Source organism: Ranitomeya variabilis, chromosome 5 (genome assembly GCF_051348905.1).
Source record: "Ranitomeya variabilis isolate aRanVar5 chromosome 5, aRanVar5.hap1, whole genome shotgun sequence".
Lineage (NCBI taxonomy): Eukaryota > Metazoa > Chordata > Amphibia > Anura > Dendrobatidae > Ranitomeya > Ranitomeya variabilis.
The window spans coordinates 688780835-688805929 of NC_135236.1; the positions used below are offsets into that span (position 1 = coordinate 688780835).

Genomic DNA, 25095 nt, shown 5'->3' on the forward strand with positions numbered 1-25095 from the left:
GTGATTGTAAAGCAAGAACAGATTAGCTGCCTTCAGTGAAACTGATAGCCAGTCGCAGGCTGTAGTTGATCAGACTGTACGGTAACCGCTAACACCCACACTGCTCCGCATTCGGGTACCACAGCAGCCGCCATACAGCCGCAGAACTATACTGCAGCCCGCCAAGAAGAGCTACATCATTCCCGCCACGAGGAAGCTCACCGCACATAGACTCAGTTTCCCGCCAAAACACTCAGCAGTACGCAGCTAAGCGCACAATGTCTCGAAACAGCACATCCTCACTCAAGACGAGATCACGAGCAAGCTCTAGCAGGTCATCATTAGCAGAGCAGGCTGCTGTCGCTCGTGCTGAAGCTGAAGCAGCCAAAGCGAGGTCCTCCTTCGCCGAGAAAGAAATGCATCTAAAGCTGAGACAAGCAGAGCATGAAGCAGAAAATGCACGTTTGCGGGCAGAGCAAGAAGCAGAAAGTGCACGCCTGCAAGCCGAAACCGCACGTTTGCGAGCAGAGCAAGAGGCAGAAAGTGCACGCCTGCAAGCCGAAACCGCACGTTTGCGGGCAGAGCAAGAGGAAGAAAGTGCGCGCCTGAAAGTGTCTCTAGAAAGACTTATGGCAGACAAAGAGGCAGCAGCTGCAATACCTAAGGCAGAGTACTTGGAAGCCATGAAGGATCCTGATTATGAGGGACGCAGCAACGTTCTTGGAACAGATCTAGAGCAGCAAGACCCAGCTCAGCGCGTCGCAGAGTACGTCCATCGACACTCCAGTATGGACAACACCCTCGACAGACTACATCGATCAGCCTACGCCGATTATCATCGATCCAACCCCGAACTTCGCTACTACAAACAAGAAGACGTCCAGCACAGAGGAGTCGACTACAGCTACCGTTCCACTGAGAAGAAGGTACAGCTCCCACCTCACCTTAAAGAGACATCTTCACCAGAAAGGTACTATGCAGACTGTCCGAAGCCAAGAGCGTCTCACAGGTATGGTGATGCACCACACACTAGACATGACTATAACATACCGGCTCATACCAACACTGATCAAGCCACCGTAGACTTGGCAAAGTTCTTTGCCCGCCGAGAACTGGTAACAAAAGGACTGGTAAAGTTCACTGACAAAGCCGAAAACTATAGGTCATGACGAGCTTCGTTCCAGAACACCATTCAGGGACTGGACCTTTCTAGTAGTGAGGAGTTAGATCTCCTGGTAAAGTGGCTTGGAACTGAATCGGTCGAGCATGCTAAAAGACTAAGAGACATTAACATAGAATACCCACACATAGGTCTACGTAAAGTGTGGGAAAGACTTGATGAATGCTATGGGTCCATAGAAGTAATAGAGAATGCTTTATTCAAAAGAATTGAGGATTTCCCTAAGATAGGGCCCAAAGGTTATCAAAGGCTTAGAGAATTGTGTGATTTATTGATAGAGTTACAGGTCGCCCAGAAGGAAGGTCACTTGCCTGGATTGGCATTCTTAGACACTGCTAGGGGTGTCAATCCAATAGTACAAAAACTTCCTTACAATCTTCAAGAAAGGTGGATTATACATGGTTCACGGTATAAACAAATTCATAATGTACCATTCCCTCCTTTTACTGTATTTGTTGAGTTTGTCACCCAGCAAGCCAAGATCAGAAATGACCCTAGTTTTGATTTCACTCTGTCATGTTCCACTACCCCTGGTGTCAAACCCAGTAAGACACCCGTGGCAGTCCATAAAACTAATATTGATTCCACAGGTCCTCCTCACAAGACAACTAAGCCCCCTACGGAAGAGAGCAAACCTCAGGATGTCAGTAAGCAGTGTCCTCTACACAGGAAACCACATCCTCTACTAAAGTGCAGAGCCTTCAGGGAGAAGACTTTAGAGGATCGCAAAGGTTTCCTCAAGGAAAACAACATCTGCTTCAAATGCTGTGCTACAACCTCTCACTTCGCCAGGAACTGTGAAGCTAGCGTGAAATGTGCAGAATGCAGCAGCATGGATCACAATACAGCCTTGCACTCTGGACCACCTCCACGAGTGTTGTCACAGGCAGAGGAGCACGATGAGAAGCAGAAGAACACCGACGAAGACACCCCTGCGGTCATCTCTAAATGTACGGAGATCTGTAAGGGACTCACAGGAGGAAGATCCTGTTCAAAAATCTGCCTTGTCCGAGTCTATCCAGCAGGCCACAGAGACAAAGCGCTCAAGATATATGCAATCTTGGATGACCAAAGTAATAGGTCTTTAGCCAGGTCCATCTTCTTTGACAACTTCAACATTGTAGGCCCCGGTTCTCCCTACTCCCTTAGGACATGTTCAGGTACCGTCGAGACGGCGGGGAGGAAAGCAACCGGATACAAAGTGGAGTCCATAGATGGCCAGACCTACCTGTCACTACCGACCATCCTGGAGTGCACCAAGATTCCTGACAACAGGTCTGAGATACCTTCACCAGAGGTGGCAATGTATCACCCCCACCTGAAGCGTATAGCCCACCTGATACCTGAGTTGGAACCAGAAGCCCCAATAGCTTTACTTCTGGGAAGAGATATACTACGAGTCCACAAGACTAGAGAATATATCAACAGCTCCCGAAATGCTCCATACGCTCAGAGGCAAGACCTTGGATAGGTCATTGTAGGAGATGTCTGTCTAAGAGGAGCACACAAGCCGGTCTCAGTCAACAGTATGCTTACCAGCACACTAGAACATGGACGTCCATCTCTCTTCCAGCCGTGTCACAATAGTCTGCTGGTAAAGGAACTACCGAGCAGCATTCCCCTACCTTGCCCTTTCTCGGTTCCTATCAACGAAGACCACGCCTGTGAAGGTGAACAAGACCACATAGGATGTACAGTCTTCCACAGGACGAAGGAAGACAACAAGGTAGCGATGTCTATAGAAGACAAGATGTTCTTGGACATCATGGATGGACAAATAGTCAAGGATACGTCGAACAGTTGGGTCGCACCTCTACCATTTCGACCTCAGAGGAGACGCCTACCCAACAACAGGGAATTGGTCTACAGCAGATTCATCTCCCTAAGACACAAGCTTCAGAAGTCACCTGAGACAAGGGAACATTTCTTTACCTTCACCATCCAAGGAAAGCTGATGCTCAGGGACTTTACCCAAGACACTACTGATTGGGATGATCCACTTCCAGCAGAAAAGGCTGACCTGTGGGCAGAGTGGAGGAAGTCTCTTGAAGCCCTGACCAACCTTCGTGTGAAACGACCGTATGCTCCTGTGCCATCCACAGAGGTCAAAACGCAAAGACTTTGTATTTTCTGTGATGCATCAGTCAAAGCGATTGCAGCAGTAGCGTACCTCAAAACCATAGACGTAAGCGGACAGTGCCATATCGGGTTCGTTATGAGCCGGACAAAATTGGCGCCACTTCGTGAACACACGATACCCAGACTGGAACTCTGTGCTGCTGTCCTTGCAGTTGAGTTGGCCGAACTGATCTCGGATGCGATGAGTCTGAAGATCAAGGATGCAGAGTTCTACACCGATAGCAAGGTGGTACTGGGGTACATCTGTAACGAGACACGACGCTTCTATGTCTACGTCAGCAACCGGGTACTTCAGATAAGAAGATCCACCGGCCCTAATCAGTGACACTACGTACCTACTCACCACAATCCTGCGGACCACGCGACTAGATCCGTTGCACCCAGTTATCTGAAGGACACTACATGGTTCACAGGTCCTCCCTCTTTGTACCGTTCGATGCCCCACATCAGCAGGCCTGATACTTTCGAACTAGTGGGTCCAGACACAGATGAAGAGATCCGACCTCAAGTGTCTGCTCTACATACAGAGACTTCAAGCTGTCACCTCGAATCTCACCGGTTCAGCAGGTTCTCCACATGGAAGTCACTTGTTCCAGCTATAGCCTGTCTATTTCATGTAACCCAGTCCTACAAGTCAACACTACCTGATAGCCAGAGACCTTGTAAAGGTTGGCATCATTGCAGGCTTGCGTTTACTGCTCCCGACCTGGAAAGAGCCAAGGTTATAATACTTTGTGTCGTACAAAGAGAAACCTATGGCAGAGAAATAGACAACCTCAACAAGGGACAACCCATTCCTGAAGTCAGTGGGCTGAGGAAGCTCGATCCGATTGTCGATCAGGATGGGCTGCTGAGAGTCGGTGGCCGTCTTCAAGAAGCTGAGGTAGAAGTTTCAGAGAAGCACCCGGTAATAATTCCTGGACGTCATCACGTAACAACCCTGCTAATTCAACATCATCATGTCTTAGTGAGACACCAAGGCCGTTTGTTTACTGAAGGAAACCTACGGGCGGCTGGACTATGGATAGTTGGAGCTAAGAGAAGAGTGAGCAAACTCATCTACTACTGTGTTACGTGTCGCAAACTCCGGGGCACATTCCAAAATCCGAAGATGGCCAATCTTCCACCCGACAGACTCAGTACTGAACCCCCCTTCACCAACGTTGGACTAGATGTATTCGGTCCTTGGTCTGTGGCTACACGACAGACTAGAAAAATACATACAGAAGCAAAGTGTTGGGCAGTTCTATTCACGTGTCTGTCCATCAGAGCCGTTCATATCGAAGTAATCGAATCGATGGACACATCAAGTTTTATAAACGCACTTCGAAGCTTCATCGCAATCAGAGGCCCTGTGAAGCATATTCGTTCTGACCGAGGTAAGAATTTCGTTGGAGCGGCAAGAGAACTCCAAATCCCTTCCAATCTGGACATCGCTAATGTGGAAAGGTATCTAGGCGAGCAAGGATGTACCTGGACTTTCAATCTACCACACTCTTCTCACATGGGAGGTGCGTGGGAAAGGATGCAAGGGATAGCACGCAAAATACTAGACTCTATCTTCTTGCAAGCTAACACCAGACTTACACAAGAGAGTTTAACCACGTTCTTGGCAGAGGTCTCAGCCATCATGAATGCAAGGCCACTGACAGCACTTTCTAGTGATTCTGGAGATCCATCCATCCTTACTCCTGCAATGTTACTCACACAGAAAACCTGTGTCCCGAAAGCTCCACTCGGGGAATTCAATGACAAAGACCTCTACAGACGACAATGGAGGCAAGTACAAAGCGTATCCAACGTCTTCTGGGATAGATGGAGGAAACAGTATCTCTCCACTCTGCAAACCAGGACAAAGTGGCAGAAAGACCGCCCAAATATTCAATCTGGCGATGTTGTACTCGTCAAAGACAGTCAGTCGCATCGGAACGAGTGGCCACTCGGCCTAGTCGTCAAGACCCTTCCCAGCAAAGATGGGAAAGTGCGGAAAGTAGAGGTCAGAGTGTGCAAGCTTGGGGAGAACAAACTGTTCCTCAGGCCCGTTACCGAGCTTGTATTACTATTTTCCCCAAAAGAACCTAATTGTGGCATCTGTTGACGCCAAGCGGGGAGTGTTCTGCCCATCTTAATGTGCAATAAATTAATTGTCATGTTATTCAAGTTGTGGCCACTGGAGGTCATCAGTTGCCTACTTTTCATGTTGTTTTCCAACTTTCCCTCAGAAGAGCAATGCCTTCTGGGTAAGTTCCGCCCTCATTCTTCTTGTGGAAGATGAGCTTCAGTAGCCATTTCTCCTCAGGTCTGATGAGAGACACACGTGCTCCTGTCTCACTTACTTTCCTACCCCTGTCCTAACGGATCTCGGTATGTTTATAAAGGGTTAAATGCATCTTATGTTTGTGTTAGTATCTGAGCCTTATGCAGCTCCTATAGTCTGATATAGTTAGGCAGATTGTGCTCTGCAGCTTGCAGTTAGGTTAATGTATGTTTACTCTGCATGTAGACAGATGCATCTTTGTATAGAATAGGGCAGTGCTGTTGGAATTACTGTGTAATGCACTCTGTACAATTCTTGCTGTAATGTCCCAGTTATTTATGTGATTGCACCCTGTATGTGCATATACTGATATGCTGTTATTCTTTACAGTTTTTCACCAGTCATCCACTATGATTATTCACTGAACATCCACTTTGTACATCAACATCATTCACTATTCGATCATCTACTATGAATACTATCCACCATTGTTGTTCAACGTTATAGTTTATGTTATCATCACCCTAATAAATAAGACTTAAGCATCAACACAGTCTGTTTACTGGGATGTGGATGAAGGTTTAGCCGTATGTTGGAATCCACACAGCATCCTACGTGGAGGAAGGCAGAACATATATCACTACTATATCCACTACCACTATACTACACCATGTATATCACTACTATATCCACTACCACTATACTACACCATGTATATCACTACTATATACACTACCACTATACTACACCATGTATATCACTACTATATCCACTACCACTATACTACACCATGTATATCACTACTATATACACTACCACTATACTACACCATGTATATCAATACTATATCCACTACCACTATACTACACCATGTATATCACTACTATATACACTACCACTATACTACACCATGTATATCACTACTATATACACTACCACTATACTACACCATGTATATCACTACTATATCCACTACCACTATACTACACCATGTATATCACTACTATATACACTACCACTATACTACACCATGTATATCACTACTATATACACTACCACTATACTACACCGTGTATATCACTGCTATATACATTACCACTATACTACACCGTGTATATCACTACTATATACGCTACCACTATACTACACCGTGTATATCACTACTATATACACTACCACTATACTGCACCATGTATATCACTACTATATACACTACCAATATACTACACCGTGTATATCACTACTATATACACTACCATCATACTACACCGTGTATATCACTATATACACTACCATCATACTACACCATGTATATCACTACTATATACATTACCACTATACTACACTGTGTATATCACTACTATATACACTACCACTATACTGCACCATGTATATCACTACTATATACACTACCATTATACTACACCATGTATATCACTACTATATACACTACCACTATACTACACCATGTATATCACTACTATATACACTACCACTATACTACACCATGTATATCACTACTATATACACTACCATCATACTACACCGTGTATATCACTACTATATACACTACCACTATACTACACCGTGTATATCACTACTATATACACTACCACTATACTACACCGTGCATATCACTACTATATACACTACCATCACACTACACCGTGTATATCACTAATATATACACTACCATCATACTACACCATGTATATCACTACTATATATACACTACCACTATACTACACCATGTATATCACTACTATACACACTACCACCATACTACACCATGTATATCACTACTATATACACTACCATCATACTACACCGTGTATATCACTACTATATACACTACCACTATACTACACCGTGTATATCACTACTATATACACTACCACTATAATACACCATGTATATCACTACTATATACACTACCACTATACTACACCGTGTATATCACTACTATATACACTACCACTATACTACACCATGTATATCACTACTATATACGCTACCACTATACTACACCGTGTACAGGTCCTTCTCAAAAAATTAGCATATAGTGTAAAATTTCATTATTTACCATAATGTAATGATTACAATTAAACTTTCATATATTATAGATTCATTATCCACCAACTGAAATTTGTCAGGTCTTTTATTGTTTTAATACTGATGATTTTGGCATACAACTCCTGATAACCCAAAAAACCTGTCTCAATAAATTAGCATATTTCACCCGGCCAATCAAATAAAAGTGTTTTTTAATAACAAACAAAAAAAACATCAAATAATAATGTTCAGTTATGCACTCAATACTTGGTCGGGAATCCTTTGGCAGAAATGACTGCTTCAATGCGGCGTGGCATGGAGGCAATCAGCCTGTGACACTGCTGAGATGTTATGGAGGCCCAGGATGCTTCAATAGCGGCCTTAAGCTCATCCAGAGTGTTGGGTCTTGCGTCTCTCAACTTTCTCTTCACAATATCCCACAGATTCTCTATGGGGTTCAGGTCAGGAGAGTTGGCAGGCCAATTGAGCACAGTAATACCATGGTCAGTAAACCATTTACCAGTGGTTTTGGCACTGTGAGCAGGTGCCAGGTCGTGCTGAAAAATGAAATCTTCATCTCCATAAAGCATTTCAGCCGATGGAAGCATGAAGTGCTCCAAAATCTCCTGATAGCTAGCTGCATTGACCCTGCCCTTGATGAAACACAGTGGACCAACACCAGCAGCTGACATGGCACCCCACACCATCACTGACTGTGGGTACTTGACACTGGACTTCAGGCATTTTGGCATTTCCTTCTCCCCAGTCTTCCTCCAGACTCTGGCACCTTGATTTCCGAATGATATGCAAAATTTGCTTTCATCAGAAAAAAGTACTTGGGACCACTTAGCAACAGTCCAGTGCTGCTTCTCTGTAGCCCAGGTCAGGCGCTTCTGCCGCTGTTTACCTGGGGAATGCGGCACCTGTAGCCCATTTCCTGCACACGCCTGTGCACGGTGGCTCTGGATGTTTCCACACCAGACTCAGTCCACTGCTTCCTCAGGTTCCCCAAGGTCTGGAATCGGTCCTTCTCCACAATCTTCCTCAGGGTCCGGTCACCTCTTCTCGTTGTACAGCGTTTTCTGCCACATTGTTTCCTTCCAACAGACTTACCATTGAGGTGCCTTGATACAGCACTCTGGGAACAGCCTATTTGTTGAGAAATTTCTTTCTGGGTCTTACCCTCTTGCTTGAGGGTGTCAATGATGGCCTTCTTGACATCTGTCAGGTCTCTAGTCTTACCCATGATGGGGGTTTTGAGTAATGAACCAGGCAGGGAGTTTTTAAAAGCCTCAGGTATCTTTTGCATGTGTTTAGAGTTAATTAGTTGATTCAGAAGATTAGGGTAATAGGTCGTTTAGAGAACCTTTTCTTGATATGCTAATTTATTGAGACAGGTTTTTTGGGTTATCAGGAGTTGTATGCCAAAATCATCAGTATTAAAACAATAAAAGACCTGACAAATTTCAGTTGGTGGATAATGAATCTATAATATATGAAAGTTTAATTGTAATCATTACATTATGGTAAATAATGAAATTTAACACTATATGCTAATTTTTTGAGAAGGACCTGTATATCACTACTATATACACTACCACTATACTACACCATGTATATCACTACTATATATACTTCCATCATACTACACCATGTATATCACTACTATATACACTACCACTATACTACACCATGTATATCACTAGTATATACACTACCAAAAGTCTACTACAAGAGACCAAAAGAAGCACAGGTCAATGGCTGGTTTGACAAAGAATGTAAAGCTGTACGGAAGACCCTGAGAACAGCCTCCAACAAGAAACACAGAGACCCCAACCACCTGGGTCTGGGGGAAGGCTATGACTTCATACAAAGGCAGTACAAAACCATCCTCAGGAGGAAGAAGCAGAGTTACATCTCTACCAAGCTTAACCAACTCCGAGACGCCCTCCAAGACAACTCCTTCTGGGAACTATGGAACCACATGGGCACCAAAGACAAGAAAAACAACACCCATATCCAAAATGGCAACCTCTGGCTCCAATACTTCAGAGACCTCTATAAAGACATTCCAAAGGAAGAACTAAGCCAAGAGCAGGAAAACATAATGGCGAAACTAAAAGCAATGGAGGAAAAAATCAAAAACTTCCAAAATCCGGTGGATACACCTATAACACTACAGGAAGTAGCCGAGAGACTCTCCTCCATAAGATGTAGAAAAGCCGGTGGCCTGGATGGAATCCTACCAGAAATGCTGAAGTACAGCCCACCAGAAATACAGGCTGCAATGGTCAAACTCTTCAATATTGTGCTGAGTGCCGGCTACTTCCCTTGTAAATGGAACCAAGGCCTCATCACACCCATCCACAAGAGTGGGGACAGGTATGACCCAGCCAACTACAGAGGCATATGTGTCAGCAGCAACCTGGGAAAACTGTTCAACAGTATCCTGAACAAGAGGATCCTCACCTTCCTCACCGAGTACAATGTCCTCAGCAAGAGCCAAGCAGGGTTCATGCCGAACCACCGACCACATCTACACTCTGCACAGCCTCATTCAGAGACACGTCTACAATACAAAGAATGGGAAGATATACGCCTGCTTTGTGGACTTTAAAAAGGCCTTTGATTCAGTGTGGCACCTGGGCTTATTCCTGAAACTGCTGGAGAGCGGAATAGGAGGAAAGACCTACGATGTCATCAAAAGCTCCTACACCGAGAACCGCTGCAGCGTGAGTGTGAACGGCAGAAGAACGGCTTATTTCCAGCAGAGCCGCGGGGTCAGACAAGGCTGCAGCCTAAGTCCAACACTCTTCAACATTTACATCAATGAGCTGGCTACCGCCCTGAAATCATCCTCAGCACCAGGTCTCACCCTCCACGACGCTCAGGTGAAATTCCTGCTGTATGCAGATGACCTGCTGCTGCTGTCACCAACCGAGAAAGGCCTCCAGGACAACCTGAAAATCCTAGAGAAATTCAGCTCCACCTGGGCTCTACCGGTCAACCTAAAGAAAACCAACACCATGGTGTTCCAGAGGAGAAAGAGAAAATCAGACCAGCACCCATCATTTGTCCTCAACAACTGCGACCTCACAGGAACGGACAAATATACCTACCTGGGCCTAGAGATTCACCGGTCAGGGAGCTTCAAACAAGCCATAGAGACCCTGAAAGACAAGGCCTGCAAAACCTTCTATGCCATCCAAAGGAAACTCTACCATCTGAAGCCACCAGTGAGGGTCTGGCTAAAAATCTTCGACTCCATCATCGCCCCAATCCTTCTGTATGGCAGCGAAATCTGGGGTCCCCACACCTACCCAGACTGGTCAAGGTGGGATTCCAGTCCAACAGAAATATTCCACCTGGAATTCTGCAAGCACCTTCTCCAGGTCCATCGGAGCACCTCCAACAGTGCTTGTCGGGCCGAGCTGGGCAGATTCCCTCTACACCTAACAGTTCTAAAGAGGGCGCTGTCATTCCGGGCTCACCTGCATAGGAGCAATCCAAGCTCCCATCACCATAAAGCCCTGATACATGTAGGTGAAACAGAAAAACCAGAACCCTCGGAACAGCCCAGCCAAACCCAACCGGACCAGAACACCAATCATAACAACCTGACAAAAGCCGGAATCAGGAAGATGGCAGAAGAAGGCCAGGAGAGGTATGTCAGTGTCTGGAAGAATGATATCAACAACTCACAGAAACTGAACACGTACCGGAGTCTACAGAGAGACTACAGACTGGCCCCATATCTGGAGAAACTCCCGGACCCCGCAGATCGCAAGATCCTGAGCCGATATAGACTCAGTGCCCACAGTCTGGCCATCGAATGTGGCCGACACAGGCAGAACTACAAGCCCAGGGAGGAAAGACTGTGCCAACACTGTGATCAGGAGGCCATAGAGGACGAAACCCACTTCCTGCTACACTGCTCCAAATACTCAGCAGTGAGGGACACTCACTTCAGGAGACTCTCACATCTCTTCCCGGACTTCATCACCATGAAGGAGGAAGAGAAGACATATATCCTGCTGGGAGAAGAAGAGAGAGCAGTGGAGATAGCAGCGCAGTATGTGAGCGAATGTCATAGACTGCGAGAAAGACAGCCATGATGCCATGGACTATAGCCCCCACAATGGATCTGCCCCCATCCACCTTCCCTATGCCATGGACTATAGCCCCCACCCTGGATCTGCCCCCATCCACCTCCCCTATGCCATGGACTATAGCCTCCACCCTGGGTCTGCCCCCATCCACCTCCCCTATGCCATGGACTATAGCCCCCACCCTGGATCTGCCCCATCCACCTCCCCTATGCCATGGACTATAGCCCCCACCCTGGATCTGCCCCCATCCACCTTCCCTATGCCATGGACTATAGCCCCCACAATGGATCTGCCCCCATCCACCTCCACTATACCATGGACTATAGCCCCCACCCTGGATCTGCCCCCATCCACCTCCCCTATGCCATGGACTATAGCCCCCACCATGGATCTGCCCCCATCCACCTCCCCTATGCCATGGACTATAGCCCCTACCCTGGATCTGCCCCCATCCACCTCCCCTATGCCATGGACTATAGCCCCCACCCTGGATCTGCCCCCATCCTCCTCCCCTATGCCATGGACTATAGCCCCCACAATGGATCTGCCCCCATCCACCTTCCCTATGCCATGGACTATAGCCCCCACCCTGGATCTGCCCCCATCCACCTCCACTATGCCATGGACTATAGCCCCCACAATGGATCTAACCCCCATCCACCTCCCCTATGCCATGGACTATAGCCCCACCCTGGATCTGCCCCCATCCTCCTCCCCTATGCCATGGACTATAGCCCCCACAATGGATCTGCCATCATCCACCTTCCCTATGCCATGGACTATAGCCCCCACCCTGGATCTGCCCCCATCCACCTCCCCTATGCCATGGACTATAGCCCCCACCCTGGATCTGCCCCCATCCACCTCCCCTATGCCATGGACTATAGCCCCCACCCTGGATCTGCCCCCATCCACCTCCCCTATGCCATGGACTATAGCCCCCACCCTGGATCTGCCCCCATCCACCTCCCCTACAGCTCCTACCCAACATCTCCACAGTCCCTATCCCTATTGCCTTTATACACTTGCTTTGGCAAAACTGATGTGTATTTGGTCCTGCCAATAAAGCTTCTTTGAATCTTTGTATATCACTACTATATACACTACCACTATACTACACCATGTATATCACTACTATATACACTACCACTATACTACACCGTGTATATCACTACTATATACACTACCACTATACTACACCGTGTATATCACTACTATATACACTACCACTATACTACACCATGTATATCACTACTATATATACACTACCACTATACTACACCATGTATATTACTACTATATATACACTACCATTATACTACACCGTGTATATCACTACTATATACACTACCACTATACTACACCATGTATATCACTACTATATACACTACCACTATACTACACCATGTATATTACTACTATATATACACTACCACTATACTACACCGTGTATATCACTACTATATACACTACCACTATACTACACCATGTATATCACTACTATATATACACTACCACTATACTACACCATGTATATCACTACTATATACACTACCACTATACTACACCGTGTATATCACTACTATATACACTACCACTATACTACACCATGTATATCACTACTATATACACTACCACTATACTACACCATGTATATTACTACTATATATACACTACCACTATACTACACCGTGTATATCACTACTATATATACACTACCACTATACTACACCATGTATATCACTACTATATACACTACCACTATATTACACCATGTATATTACTACTATATATACACTACCACTATACTACACCATGTATATCACTACTATATACACTACCACTATACTACACCGTGTATATCACTACTATATACACTACCACTATACTACACCGTGTATATCACTACTATATACACTACCACTATACTACACCATGTATATCACTACTATATACACTACCACTATACTACACCATGTATATCACTACTATATATACTACCACTATACTACACCATGTATATCACTACTATATACACTACCACTATACTACACCACCACTATACTACACCATGTATATTACTACTATATATACACTACCACTATACTACACCGTGTATATCACTACTATATATACACTACCACTATACTACACCATGTATATCACTACTATATACACTACCACTATATTACACCATGTATATTACTACTATATATACACTACCACTATACTACACCATGTATATCACTACTATATACACTACCACTATACTACACCGTGTATATCACTACTATATACACTACCACTATACTACACCGTGTATATCACTACTATATACACTACCACTATACTACACCATGTATATCACTACTATATACACTACCACTATACTACACCATGTATATCACTACTATATATACTACCACTATACTACACCATGTATATCACTACTATATACACTACCACTATACTACACCGTGTATATCACTACTATATACACTACCACTATACTACACCGTGTATATCACTACTATATACACTACCACTATACTACACCGTGTATATCACTACTATATACACTACCACTATACTACACCGTGTATATCACTGCGCATGTCTATGTGGAGGGAGACGTGCACATGTCTATGCGGAGGGCACATGGTGCGCACGTCTATGTGGGGGCAGACGATGTGCGAGTGTATACAGAGGGTAGACGGTGTGGGAGTGTATACTGAGGGCAGATGGAGTGTGCATGTTTTCGGAGGTCAGATGCTGTGCGCATGTATACAGAGCGCAGACGCTTTGTGAGTGAATACTGAGGGCAGACAGTGTGTGCATGTATTCGGAGGGTAGACGGTGTGTGCAGGTATACGGAGGGCAGATAGTGTGTGCATGTATTCGGAGGGCAGACAATGTGTGCGTGTATTCGGAGGGCAGGCAGTGTGTGTATCCTGAGGGCAGACAGTGTGTGTGTATACGGAGGGCAGACAGTGGGTGCGTGTATATGAAAGGCAGACAGTGGGTGCGTGTATACGGAGGGCAGACAGTGAGTGCATGTATATGGAGGTCAGACAGTGGGTGCTTGTATGCAGAGAGCAGACTGTGTGTGCATGTACTTGGAGAGCAGACAGTGTGGGCATGTATTTGGTGGGCAGACAGTGGGTGCCTGAATACGGAGGGCAGACATTGTGTGCTTGTATTCGGAGGGTAGACAGTGGGTGCGTGTTTACGGAGGGCAGATTGTGTGAATGTATTTGGAGGGCAGACAGTGGGGGCATGTATGTGGAGAGCAGACAGTGTGTGCATGTATGCGGAGAGCAGACAGTGTGCATGTATTCGGAGGGTAGACAGTGGTTGCGTGTATACGGAGGGCAGATTGTGTGCATGTATTTGGAGGGCAGACAGTGGGGGCATGTATGCGGAGAGCAGACAGTGTGTGCATGTATTCGGAGGGTAGACAGTGGGTGCATGTATACGGAGGGCAGATTGTGTGCATGTATGCGGAGAGCAGACAGTGTGTGCATGTATTTGGAGGGCAGACAGTGGGTGCGTGTATACGGAGGGCAGACAGTGGTTGTGTGTATACGGAGGACAGATTGTGTGCATGTATTAGGAGGGCAGACAGTGGGGGCATGTATGCGGAGAGCAGACAGTGTGTGCATGTATGCGGAGAGCAGTGTGTGCATGTATTCGGAGAGTAGACAGTGGGTGCGTGTATATGGAGGGCAGACAGTGAGTGTCTGTATACAAAGGGCAGAAGGTGTGTGCATGAACTTAGACTATTGTCGTGATCTCTGCAGGCAGAGATCATAGCAAGCCTATAGAGGGACAAGCTCTCGGAAGATGGAACTATACTGACCATGAACTAAGCCTGCCGCGCAACTAGAAATAGCCAGGTAGCATTTCCTATTTATCGCTAGATGCCCAGCTCTGGCCTAAGACCTAAATAGCTAGCAGAGGGAAATATAAGACCTGGCTCACCTCTAGAGAAATATTCCAAAGAAGACAGTAGCCCCCCACATATAATGACGGTGAGTTCAGATGAAACAACAAACGCAGCAGGAAAATAGTCTTAGCAAATTTGAGGTCCGCTTACTAGATAGCAGAAGACAGATAGTATACTTTCATGGTCAGCAGAAAAACACTAATAAAACACCATCCAGAGATTACCTTAAACTCTGGCATTAACTCATAACGCCAGAGTAGCAATCCCTGATCAACGAGAGCTTTCCAGACACAGTAACAAAACTTCAGCTGTGAACTGGAACAAATAGGCAAAACGAAACATGGACAAAAGTCCAACTTATCTAGTAGTTGTCTAGAAGCAGGAACAAGCACTGAGAGGCATCAGATAACATTGTTGACCGGCAAGAAACCACCAGAGAAATGAGCTTAAATAGCGACACCCACTACTGATGGAACCAGGTGAAACAGGAAAGAGGATGACAAGTCCAATACCACAAGCGGCCACCGGGGGAGCCCAGAATCCAAATTCACAACAGTACCCCCCCCTCAAGGAGGGGGCACCGAACCCTCACCAGATCCACCAGGGCGACCAGGATGAGCCCTATGGAAGGCACGAACAAGATCAGAAGCATGAACATCAGATGCATTGACCCAAGAATTATCCTCCTGGCCGTAACCCTTCCAGTTGACCAGATACTGGAGTCTCCGTCTGGAAACACGAGAGTCCAAAATTTTCTCCACAACGTACTCCAATTCACCCTCAACCAACACCGGAGCAGGAGGCTCAACTGAAGGTACAACAGGTACCTCATACCTGCGCAATAACGACCGATGAAAAACGTTATGAATGGAAAAGGACGCAGGGAGGTCCAAACGGAAAGAAACAGGATTAAGAATCTCCAATATTCTATAAGGGCCGATGAACCGAGGTTTAAACTTAGGAGAAGAGACCCTCATAGGGACAAAACGAGAAGACAACCACACCAAATCTCCAACACAAAGCCGAGAACCAACACGACGATGACGGTTGGCAAAACGCTGAGTCTTCTCCTGGGACAACTTCAAATTGTCCATAACCTGCCCCCAGATGTGATGCAATCTCTCCACCACCGCATCCACTCCAGGACAATCCGAGGATTCCACCTGACCGGAGGAAAATCGAGGGTGAAACCCCGAATTACAGAAAAACGGGGACACCAAGGTGGAAGAGCTGGCCCGATTATTGAGGGCGAACTCTGCCAATGGCAAAAAAGCAACCCAATCATCCTGGTCAGCAGAGACAAAACACCTCAGATATGTCTCCAGGGTCTGATTAGTCCGCTCGGTCTGGCCATTAGTCTGAGGGTGAAAAGCAGATGAAAAAGACAAATCTATGCCCATCCTAGCACAGAATGCCCGCCAAAATCTAGACACAAATTGGGTACCTCTGTCAGAAACAATATTCTCAGGAATACCGTGCAATCGGACAACATTCTGAAAAAACAGAGGAACCAACTCAGAAGAAGAAGGCAACTTGGGCAGAGGAACCAAATGGACCATTTTAGAGAAACGGTCACAGACCACCCAGATGACAGACATCTTCTGGGAAACAGGCAGATCTGAAATAAAATCCATCGAGATGTGTGTCCAAGGCCTCTTAGGAATAGGCAAGGGCAACAGCAGTCCGCTAGCCCGAGAACTACAAGACTTGGCCCGAGCACAAATGTCACATGACTGCACAAAGACTCGCACATCTCGTGACAGGGAAGGCCACCAGAAGGATCTTGCCACCAAATCCCTGGTACCAAAAATTCCGGGATGACCTGCCAATGCAGAAGAATGTACCTCAGAGATGACTCTACTGGTCCAATCATCCGGAACAAACAGTCTATCAGGCGGACAACGATCCGGTCTATCCGCCTGAAACTCTTGCAAGGACCGCCGCAGATCAGGAGAAACGGCCGACAAAATTACTCCCTCCCTAAGGATACCTGTGGGTTCAGAATTACCAGGAGAGTCCGGGTCAAAACTCCTAGAAAGGGCATCTGCCTTAACATTCTTAGAACCCGGTAGGTATGACACCACAAAATTAAAGCGAGAAAAAAATAAAGACCAGCGCGCCTGTCTAGGATTCAGGCGCCTGGCAGTCTCAAGATAAATCAAATTTTTGTGGTCAGTCAATACCACCACCTGATGCTTAGCCCCCTCTAGCCAATGGCGCCACTCCTCAAACGCCCACTTCATGGCCAAAAGCTCCCGATTCCCAACATCATAATTCCGCTCTGCGGGCGAAAATTTGCGAGAAAAGAAGGCACAAGGCCTAATGACGGAGCAGTCGGAACCTTTCTGCGACAACACTGCCCCAGCTCCGATCTCCGAAGCGTCAACCTCAACCTGAAAAGGCAGATTCACATCAGGCTGACGCAACACAGGGGCAGAGGCAAAACGGTGCTTAAGCTCCTGAAAGGCCTCTACAGCATGAGGGGACCAATTAGCAACATCAGCGCCTTGTCTGGTCAAATCAGTCAGTGGTTTAACGACATCCGAAAAACCAGCAATAAATCGGCGGTAAAAGTTGGCAAAGCCCAAAAATCTCTGAAGACCCTTAAGAGAGGAGGGCTGAGTCCAGTCACAAATAGCTTGCACCTTGACGGGATCCATCTCAATGGAAGAGGGAGAAAAAATATACCCCAAAAAGGAAATTTTCTGGACCCCAAAAACGCACTTAGACCCCTTCACACATAAAGAATTAGACCGCAGAACCTGAAAAACTCTCCTGACCTGCTGGACATGAGAGTCCCAGTCATCAGAAAAAATCAGAATATCATCCAGATATATTATCATAAATTTATCCAGAAAATCGCGGAAAATATCATGCATAAAAGACTGGAAAACTGAAGGGGCATTAGAAAGACCAAAAGGCATGACCAAATACTCAAAGTGGCCCTCGGGCGTATTAAATGCGGTCTTCCACTCATCCCCCTGCCTGATCCGCACCAAATTATACGCCCCACGAAGATCAATTTTAGAGAACCACTTAGCACCCTCTATACGAGCAAACAAATCAGTAAGCAATGGCAATGGGTATTGATACTTAACAGTGATCTTATTCAGAAGCCGATAATCAATACATGGTCTCAAAGAGCCGTCCTTTTTTGAGACAAAGAAAAACCCAGCTCCCAAGGGAGAAGAAGATGGACGAATATGTCCCTTTTCCAAAGACTCCTTTATATATTCCCGCATAGCAGCATGTTCCGGCACAGACAGATTAAACAAACGACCCTTTGGATATTTGCAACCCGGTATCAAATCTATGGCACAATCGCACTCACGGTGCGGAGGTAACGACCCAAGCTTGGGTTCGTCAAAGACGTCTTGATAATCAGAGAGGAACTCAGGGACTTCAGAGGGAATGGACGACGAAATAGAAACCAAAGGGAAGTCCCCATGAATACCCTTACATCCCCAGCTCAACACAGACATTGCTCTCCAGTCCAAGACTGGATTGTGAGACTGCAACCATGGCAATCCCAGTACCAAATCGTCATGTAAATTATACAGCACCAGGAAACGAATAATCTCCTGGTGATCCGGATTGATACGCATGGTTACTTGTGTCCAGTATTGTGGTTTATTATTAGCCAATGGGGTGGAGTCAATCCCCTTCAGAGGAATAAGAGTCTCCAAAGGCTCTAAATCAAAACCACAACGATTGGCAAAGGACCAATCCATAAGACTCAGAGCGGCGCCAGAGTCAACATAGGCGTCCGTGGCAATGGATGACAAAGAGCAAATCAGGGTTACAGACAAAATAAACTTAGACTGAATGGTGCCAATGGAAACAGACTTATCAAGCTTCTTTGTACGCCTAGAGCATGCTGATATAACATGAGTAGAATCCCCACAATAGAAGCACAATCCATTCTTCCGTCTAAAATTCTGTCGCTCGCTCCTGGACAGAATTCTATCACACTGCATACTTTCTGGCGTCTTTTCCATAGACACCGCCAGATGGTGCACCGGTTTGCGCTCCCGCAGACGCCTATCAATCTGAATAGCCATTGTCATGGACTCATTCAGACCTGCAGGCACAGGGAACCCCACCATAACATCCTTAACGGCATCAGAGAGACCTTCTCTGAAAGTTGCCGCCAAGGCGCACTCATTCCACTGAGTAAGCACAGACCATTTACGGAATTTTTGGCAGTAAACTTCAGCTTCGTCTTGCCCCTGAGATAGTGCCATCAAAGTTTTTTCTGCCTGAAGTTCCAAATGAGGTTCCTCATAAAGCAAGCCCAAGGCCAGAAAAAACGCATCCACATCGCGCAACGCAGGATCCCCTGCTGGCAATGAGAAGGCCCAATCTTGAGGGTCACCCCTGAGCAAGGAAATCACAATCCTAACCTGCTGAGCAGGGTCTCCAGCTGAACGAGACTTCAGGGACAAATAAAGCTTACAATTATTTCGGAAATTCTGGAAGCTAGCTCTATTCCCTGTGAAGAACTCCGGCAAAGGAATTCTCGGCTCAGATACCGGAGCATGTACCACAAAATCTTGTAAATTTTGTACTTTCGTGATGAGATTATTCAAACCCGCAGTTACACTCTGAAGATCCATTATTGTCAGGTGCACACAGAGTCATACAGAGATTAGGAGGAGAGAGAGAAAAAAGACTGCAGCAAGGCAAACTGGAGGAAAAAAAAAAAAAAAAAAAAAAAAATTCCAGCAGACTTCTTATAACTCTCCTTTCTCAACCTGGGTCTTTAACACTTGGCCGGTCAAACTGTCGTGATCTCTGCAGGCAGAGATCATAGCAAGCCTATAGAGGGACAAGCTCTCGGAAGATGGAACTATACTGACCATGAACTAAGCCTGCCGCGCAACTAGAAATAGCCAGGTAGCATTTCCTATTTATCGCTAGATGCCCAGCTCTGGCCTAAGACCTAAATAGCTAGCAGAGGGAAATATAAGACCTGGCTCACCTCTAGAGAAATATTCCAAAGAAGACAGTAGCCCCCCACATATAATGACGGTGAGTTCAGATGAAACAACAAACGCAGCAGGAAAATAGTCTTAGCAAATTTGAGGTCCGCTTACTAGATAGCAGAAGACAGATAGTATACTTTCATGGTCAGCAGAAAAACACTAATAAAACACCATCCAGAGATTACCTTAAACTCTGGCATTAACTCATAACGCCAGAGTAGCAATCCCTGATCAACGAGAGCTTTCCAGACACAGTAACAAAACTTCAGCTGTGAACTGGAACAAATAGGCAAAACGAAACATGGACAAAAGTCCAACTTATCTAGTAGTTGTCTAGAAGCAGGAACAAGCACTGAGAGGCATCAGATAACATTGTTGACCGGCAAGAAACCACCAGAGAAATGAGCTTAAATAGCGACACCCACTACTGATGGAACCAGGTGAAACAGGAAAGAGGATGACAAGTCCAATACCACAAGCGGCCACCGGGGGAGCCCAGAATCCAAATTCACAACAGACTATGTTTGTATGTTACAGCGCATATAGAGCATAGACGCTGATGATAAATATACACACACAGCGTAGCACCCCCGTCTGCAGAGCTCCCCCACATGCCGCTCTCACCTCTCTGGACAATGTGCAGCGCAGGGTGGAGTTCAGCGCCGGTGATGGAGATCTCGACCTCGGAGTCGCTGACATTTTCTGGGAAGGGAACAGCCGCGCTCCAGATTCTCCCGGAGTTGGAGGATCGGTCAGAGGCGGGGAACCCCTGCCTTACGCTGGAAGAGAGGGCGGGGAAACAACTGTCACGTGACTGCGAGAACTCCGCCCCAGAACTTTACACACAGACGTACCGGCAGACGGCATCACAGAACGCAGCGACCTCGGGCTCCCGCCGCCCTGGAGCCTCCCGCAGCTTTATTCTCCAGTCAGTCGTCTGAGGAAACAAAAGAAAGAGGGGTCACATGACCGGCACCGCCATACTTCTAAGTTGCTCTGAAGTTGCCATGGTAACATGTGATCATGCACTCTGCACTCTTACCATGGCAACCCCAGAGCGAGCAGTGTTTTCCCTGGCACTGACCAGAGGCTCCTGACCGCGTCTGTGTGCTGCACCCATGTGAGCGTCATACAAGGAGCGTCGTCTCGTGGCACTGGGGTCTGTGTACGGCCCCTCTCCTGGCCAGGCGGTGGCATCCATTGTGTGGCTCCTCCCACGGCTCCACGTGTCACTCCTGGCCGGGCCGTGCTCCCCGATACTGTGGATGTGATGGACGCCCGGATCGCTCAGGTCCCCGCAATTCTCAAAACCAATCCAGTAGCCTCCAGTGACCGGTGCCGCATCCTCAGCAGTGTCCTCACCACGTAAAGATGGCGGCCGGGGAAACCACGACAACCGCTCCTCCACCCAGTTATCAGTGATGAACCCGTAAGGAGCTGGCACCACCGAGATAAGCGAGGAAGCAGAAGGGGCAGGGTCATATAGCTCAGCAGGGGTGGGGCCATATACCTCAGCAGGGGCAGGGTCATATACATCAGCAGGGGCGGGGTCATACATGTCAGCAGGGGAGCGGCCATACAAATCAGGACAGAAGGAACCATACACCTCAGGAAGGGAGGGACCATACACCCCCGCAGAGGAGAGCCCATATACATCTGCAGGGGATGGGCCATACACCTCAGCAGGGGAGGGGCCATAAACATCAGAGCCATACAACTCAGAAGGGGTGGTGCCATACGTTTGAGGAGGGGAGGGGCCATACACCTCAGCAGGGGAGGGGCCATGCACATCAGAGCCATACAACTCAGAAGGGGTGGTGCCATACATCCTAGGTGGAACGGGTTCATTTAAAAAATTCACAGGCACATGATGAAAACCAGGAGGAGCAGGGAATTGTGGGGCTTCAGCCACTGAACAGATGTTCATCACATGATCTGAAAAACCGATGTTTATTGGCTGATCCATAAATAGAGCAAAAAATCTGCAAAAGACAGAAACAAGGAGGAGTTACAAGGACCAAAATAAAATATCACATGCCCCTCCCCCATCACTATAGACACCAGCCACAACTCTGGAGGTGACTGGAGGATAAGACGCAATGTAACAGCAGAATAGTGAGTGCAGCTCTGGAGGTGACTGGAGGATAAGACGCGATGTAACAGCAGAATAGTGAGTGCAGCTCTAGGGGTGACTGGAGGATAAGACGCAATGTAACAGCAGAATAGTGAGTGCAGCTCTGGAGGTGACTGGAGGAGAAGACACAATGTAACAGCAGAATAGTGAGTGCAGCTCTGGAGGTGACTGGAGGATAAGACGCGATGTAACAGCAGAGTGTATGACATGGGGGTGGTGGCAGTGGAGCGCTCGCCCTCAGGGTTGATCTGTCAGTGGTGTCAGGTGCAGCCGCTGTTTTCTCTATATTTAAACCATAATGTGAGAGCTCAGCTCAGAACACACAGAAAGCTGCAGCGAGGGCGACATCACACACCAGTCTACAAGAGTCTGAGTGTCTGCAGGTGGCAGGATTATGGGCTCGCCCCGTGGACCCAGTATTCGGGGGAGGTGGGTGCGGATCGTACTTTATGTGTGTACTGCTCTGTGGAACGTGCTGGCGCCATGTAAAGTTATTGTTCTATGCGGGGATTGTGGTGTCGTGTGACCCCGGAGCTGTCGCTCGTTACCTCTCCTCCGCCGCCATTTGTTAACTGTCCTCCAACGCTGGACGTTAACTCTCCTCTGCCACCGCCGCTTGGACGCCTCTGTATGGCTTATTATAGGAACATCAGATGCCCAGAGATCAGATATCACTGCGAGCGACAGCTGCGGAGGCTACTGCTCTCTGGGATCAGCCACCACCAGGGGCAGGAGACTACAATCTAGTACTCCCTCCCCACCAAACCTAAAGGCACGGGCTCTGCAGTGGGTCCGGGGCATAGGCAAGGTGGGGAGAGGAGGAGGACGTCCGGCGGTGCTGCCGTCTGTGCAGGGAACAGTGCAGGGGCCGAGGCTGTGGAGGTACTCACGGCGCCGGACATAGGGGACCCCGAGGAGTTTCCCTCCCTGCCCTCTGCGGCTAAGCCGGTTATCACCGGGGCTGAGGGGGGCGAGGGGGATGTCCATGCCGTTGCGAAAGGGGAACGGTGTGGGCAGACTCCATCCCTGCTCACTACGGCTGAGCCGGCCGACGCCGGGGCTGTGGGGGGCAGGTCCGAGGAACATGGTGCGGCGAAAGGGGGGCGCACTGTTGTGACAGGGGCGCGGTGCGCCTCAACAGAGAAGAGGCACGCAGCTGCGACAGGGGAGCAGCGTGTCCAAAAAGAAAAAAAAGCAGGAAAAATCATCTGCAGGGAACACTGGGCGCCCTGCTGCGACGGGAGGACAGAGTGCTCCAGCACCCAAATGTAACACCGGGACCCCGAAGTCTGTGGGTGCGGGGCAGGCGGCGCCCCCTAACAAGCAGCAGGCCCAGAATAATAAAATACAAACTGCTGCAGTAGGGGGGCAAGGAGCTCCAGAGACACAACAGAGCACCAATCAAGGGAAAACGGGTGTGGTTCTGCACCCCTCCCCCGGTCCAGCAGGTGTGAGTACAGAGAAGCCAGACACAAGTGAGGAAGGAATGGATGTTACTGTGGAAGGTGCAGAGAACACTGGGACAAATGGTGGTGAGAATACTGGTAATAAAGTGATGGGAAGTGGTGAGGGGAATGATGGGAGTAGTGGTGGAGTGAATGGTGGGAGTAGTGGTGGAGTGAATGGTGGGAGTAGTGATGTTGCAAATGATGGGAGTAGTGGTGGAGTGAATGAGGAGAGCATTACTGGTGTTGGTGGAGGGGAAGCAGGTGGTGGTCCCGCTGCCCCCCCAGCGGTGGCGGGGGCTTCAGCCCCAAGCTATTCAGCAGCTGTCACTGCTGGGGGTAGTAGTGCGCCCTTGTCTGGTGACCCTGAGAATGGTGACTTGCAACAGCGCTTCCTGGACGCCCTGAGGAGAGGGGAGAGTTCCATCAATGTAGAGGGGAGGGAGGTTGATCTGTCTTTCTGGATAGAGAGACACGGTCTTTCCGCCTTCCGAGATAGAGGGGCAGAGACTGTCTGGTCTCTGCCGACACCGGGGCAGAGGAGTAACCGTAGGAACGTGGCCCGTCTCCAGTGGGTAAGCAAGGATGCCTGTCCTGATCGGTCAAAGGTTGCTGAGCTCCTGCTGGGGATGGGCTTCGTGGCATATGACATCTTCGCCTTGATCCATCCCTATGGGACCTCCTACTTCGATCTCAGCTTCGTGAGACCGGAGGGCCTTGAGCTTTTCTGGTCTCGCCATGAGCTGGCTCGGGGTCGCCCCGAATGGCAGGGTTTCTTCCCTGTTGCGATATCCTGCCAGAACTCAGTCAGGAAGGTGACCGTTTTGACCAGTAACGAGTCACTTTCCTGTGTGAACATCACCTGGGTT

The 25095-nt window shown here is 47.6% G+C and overlaps 1 protein-coding gene across 1 annotated transcript in view; it reads right to left on the bottom strand.

Moving 5' to 3' along the window:
• PIK3C2G (phosphatidylinositol-4-phosphate 3-kinase catalytic subunit type 2 gamma) overlaps positions 1–25095 on the bottom strand; it is a 215001-nt gene that overhangs the window by 141529 nt on the left and 48377 nt on the right. Inside the window, exons 3-5 of the mRNA XM_077267271.1 lie at positions 21732–22629; positions 21502–21584; positions 21272–21426 (exon numbers count right to left, since the gene is read on the bottom strand). Coding sequence (XP_077123386.1) covers positions 21272–21426; positions 21502–21584; positions 21732–22613 — 1120 coding nt within the window. The 5' untranslated portion in view covers positions 22614–22629. The remainder of the gene's footprint in view (positions 1–21271; positions 21427–21501; positions 21585–21731; positions 22630–25095) is intronic.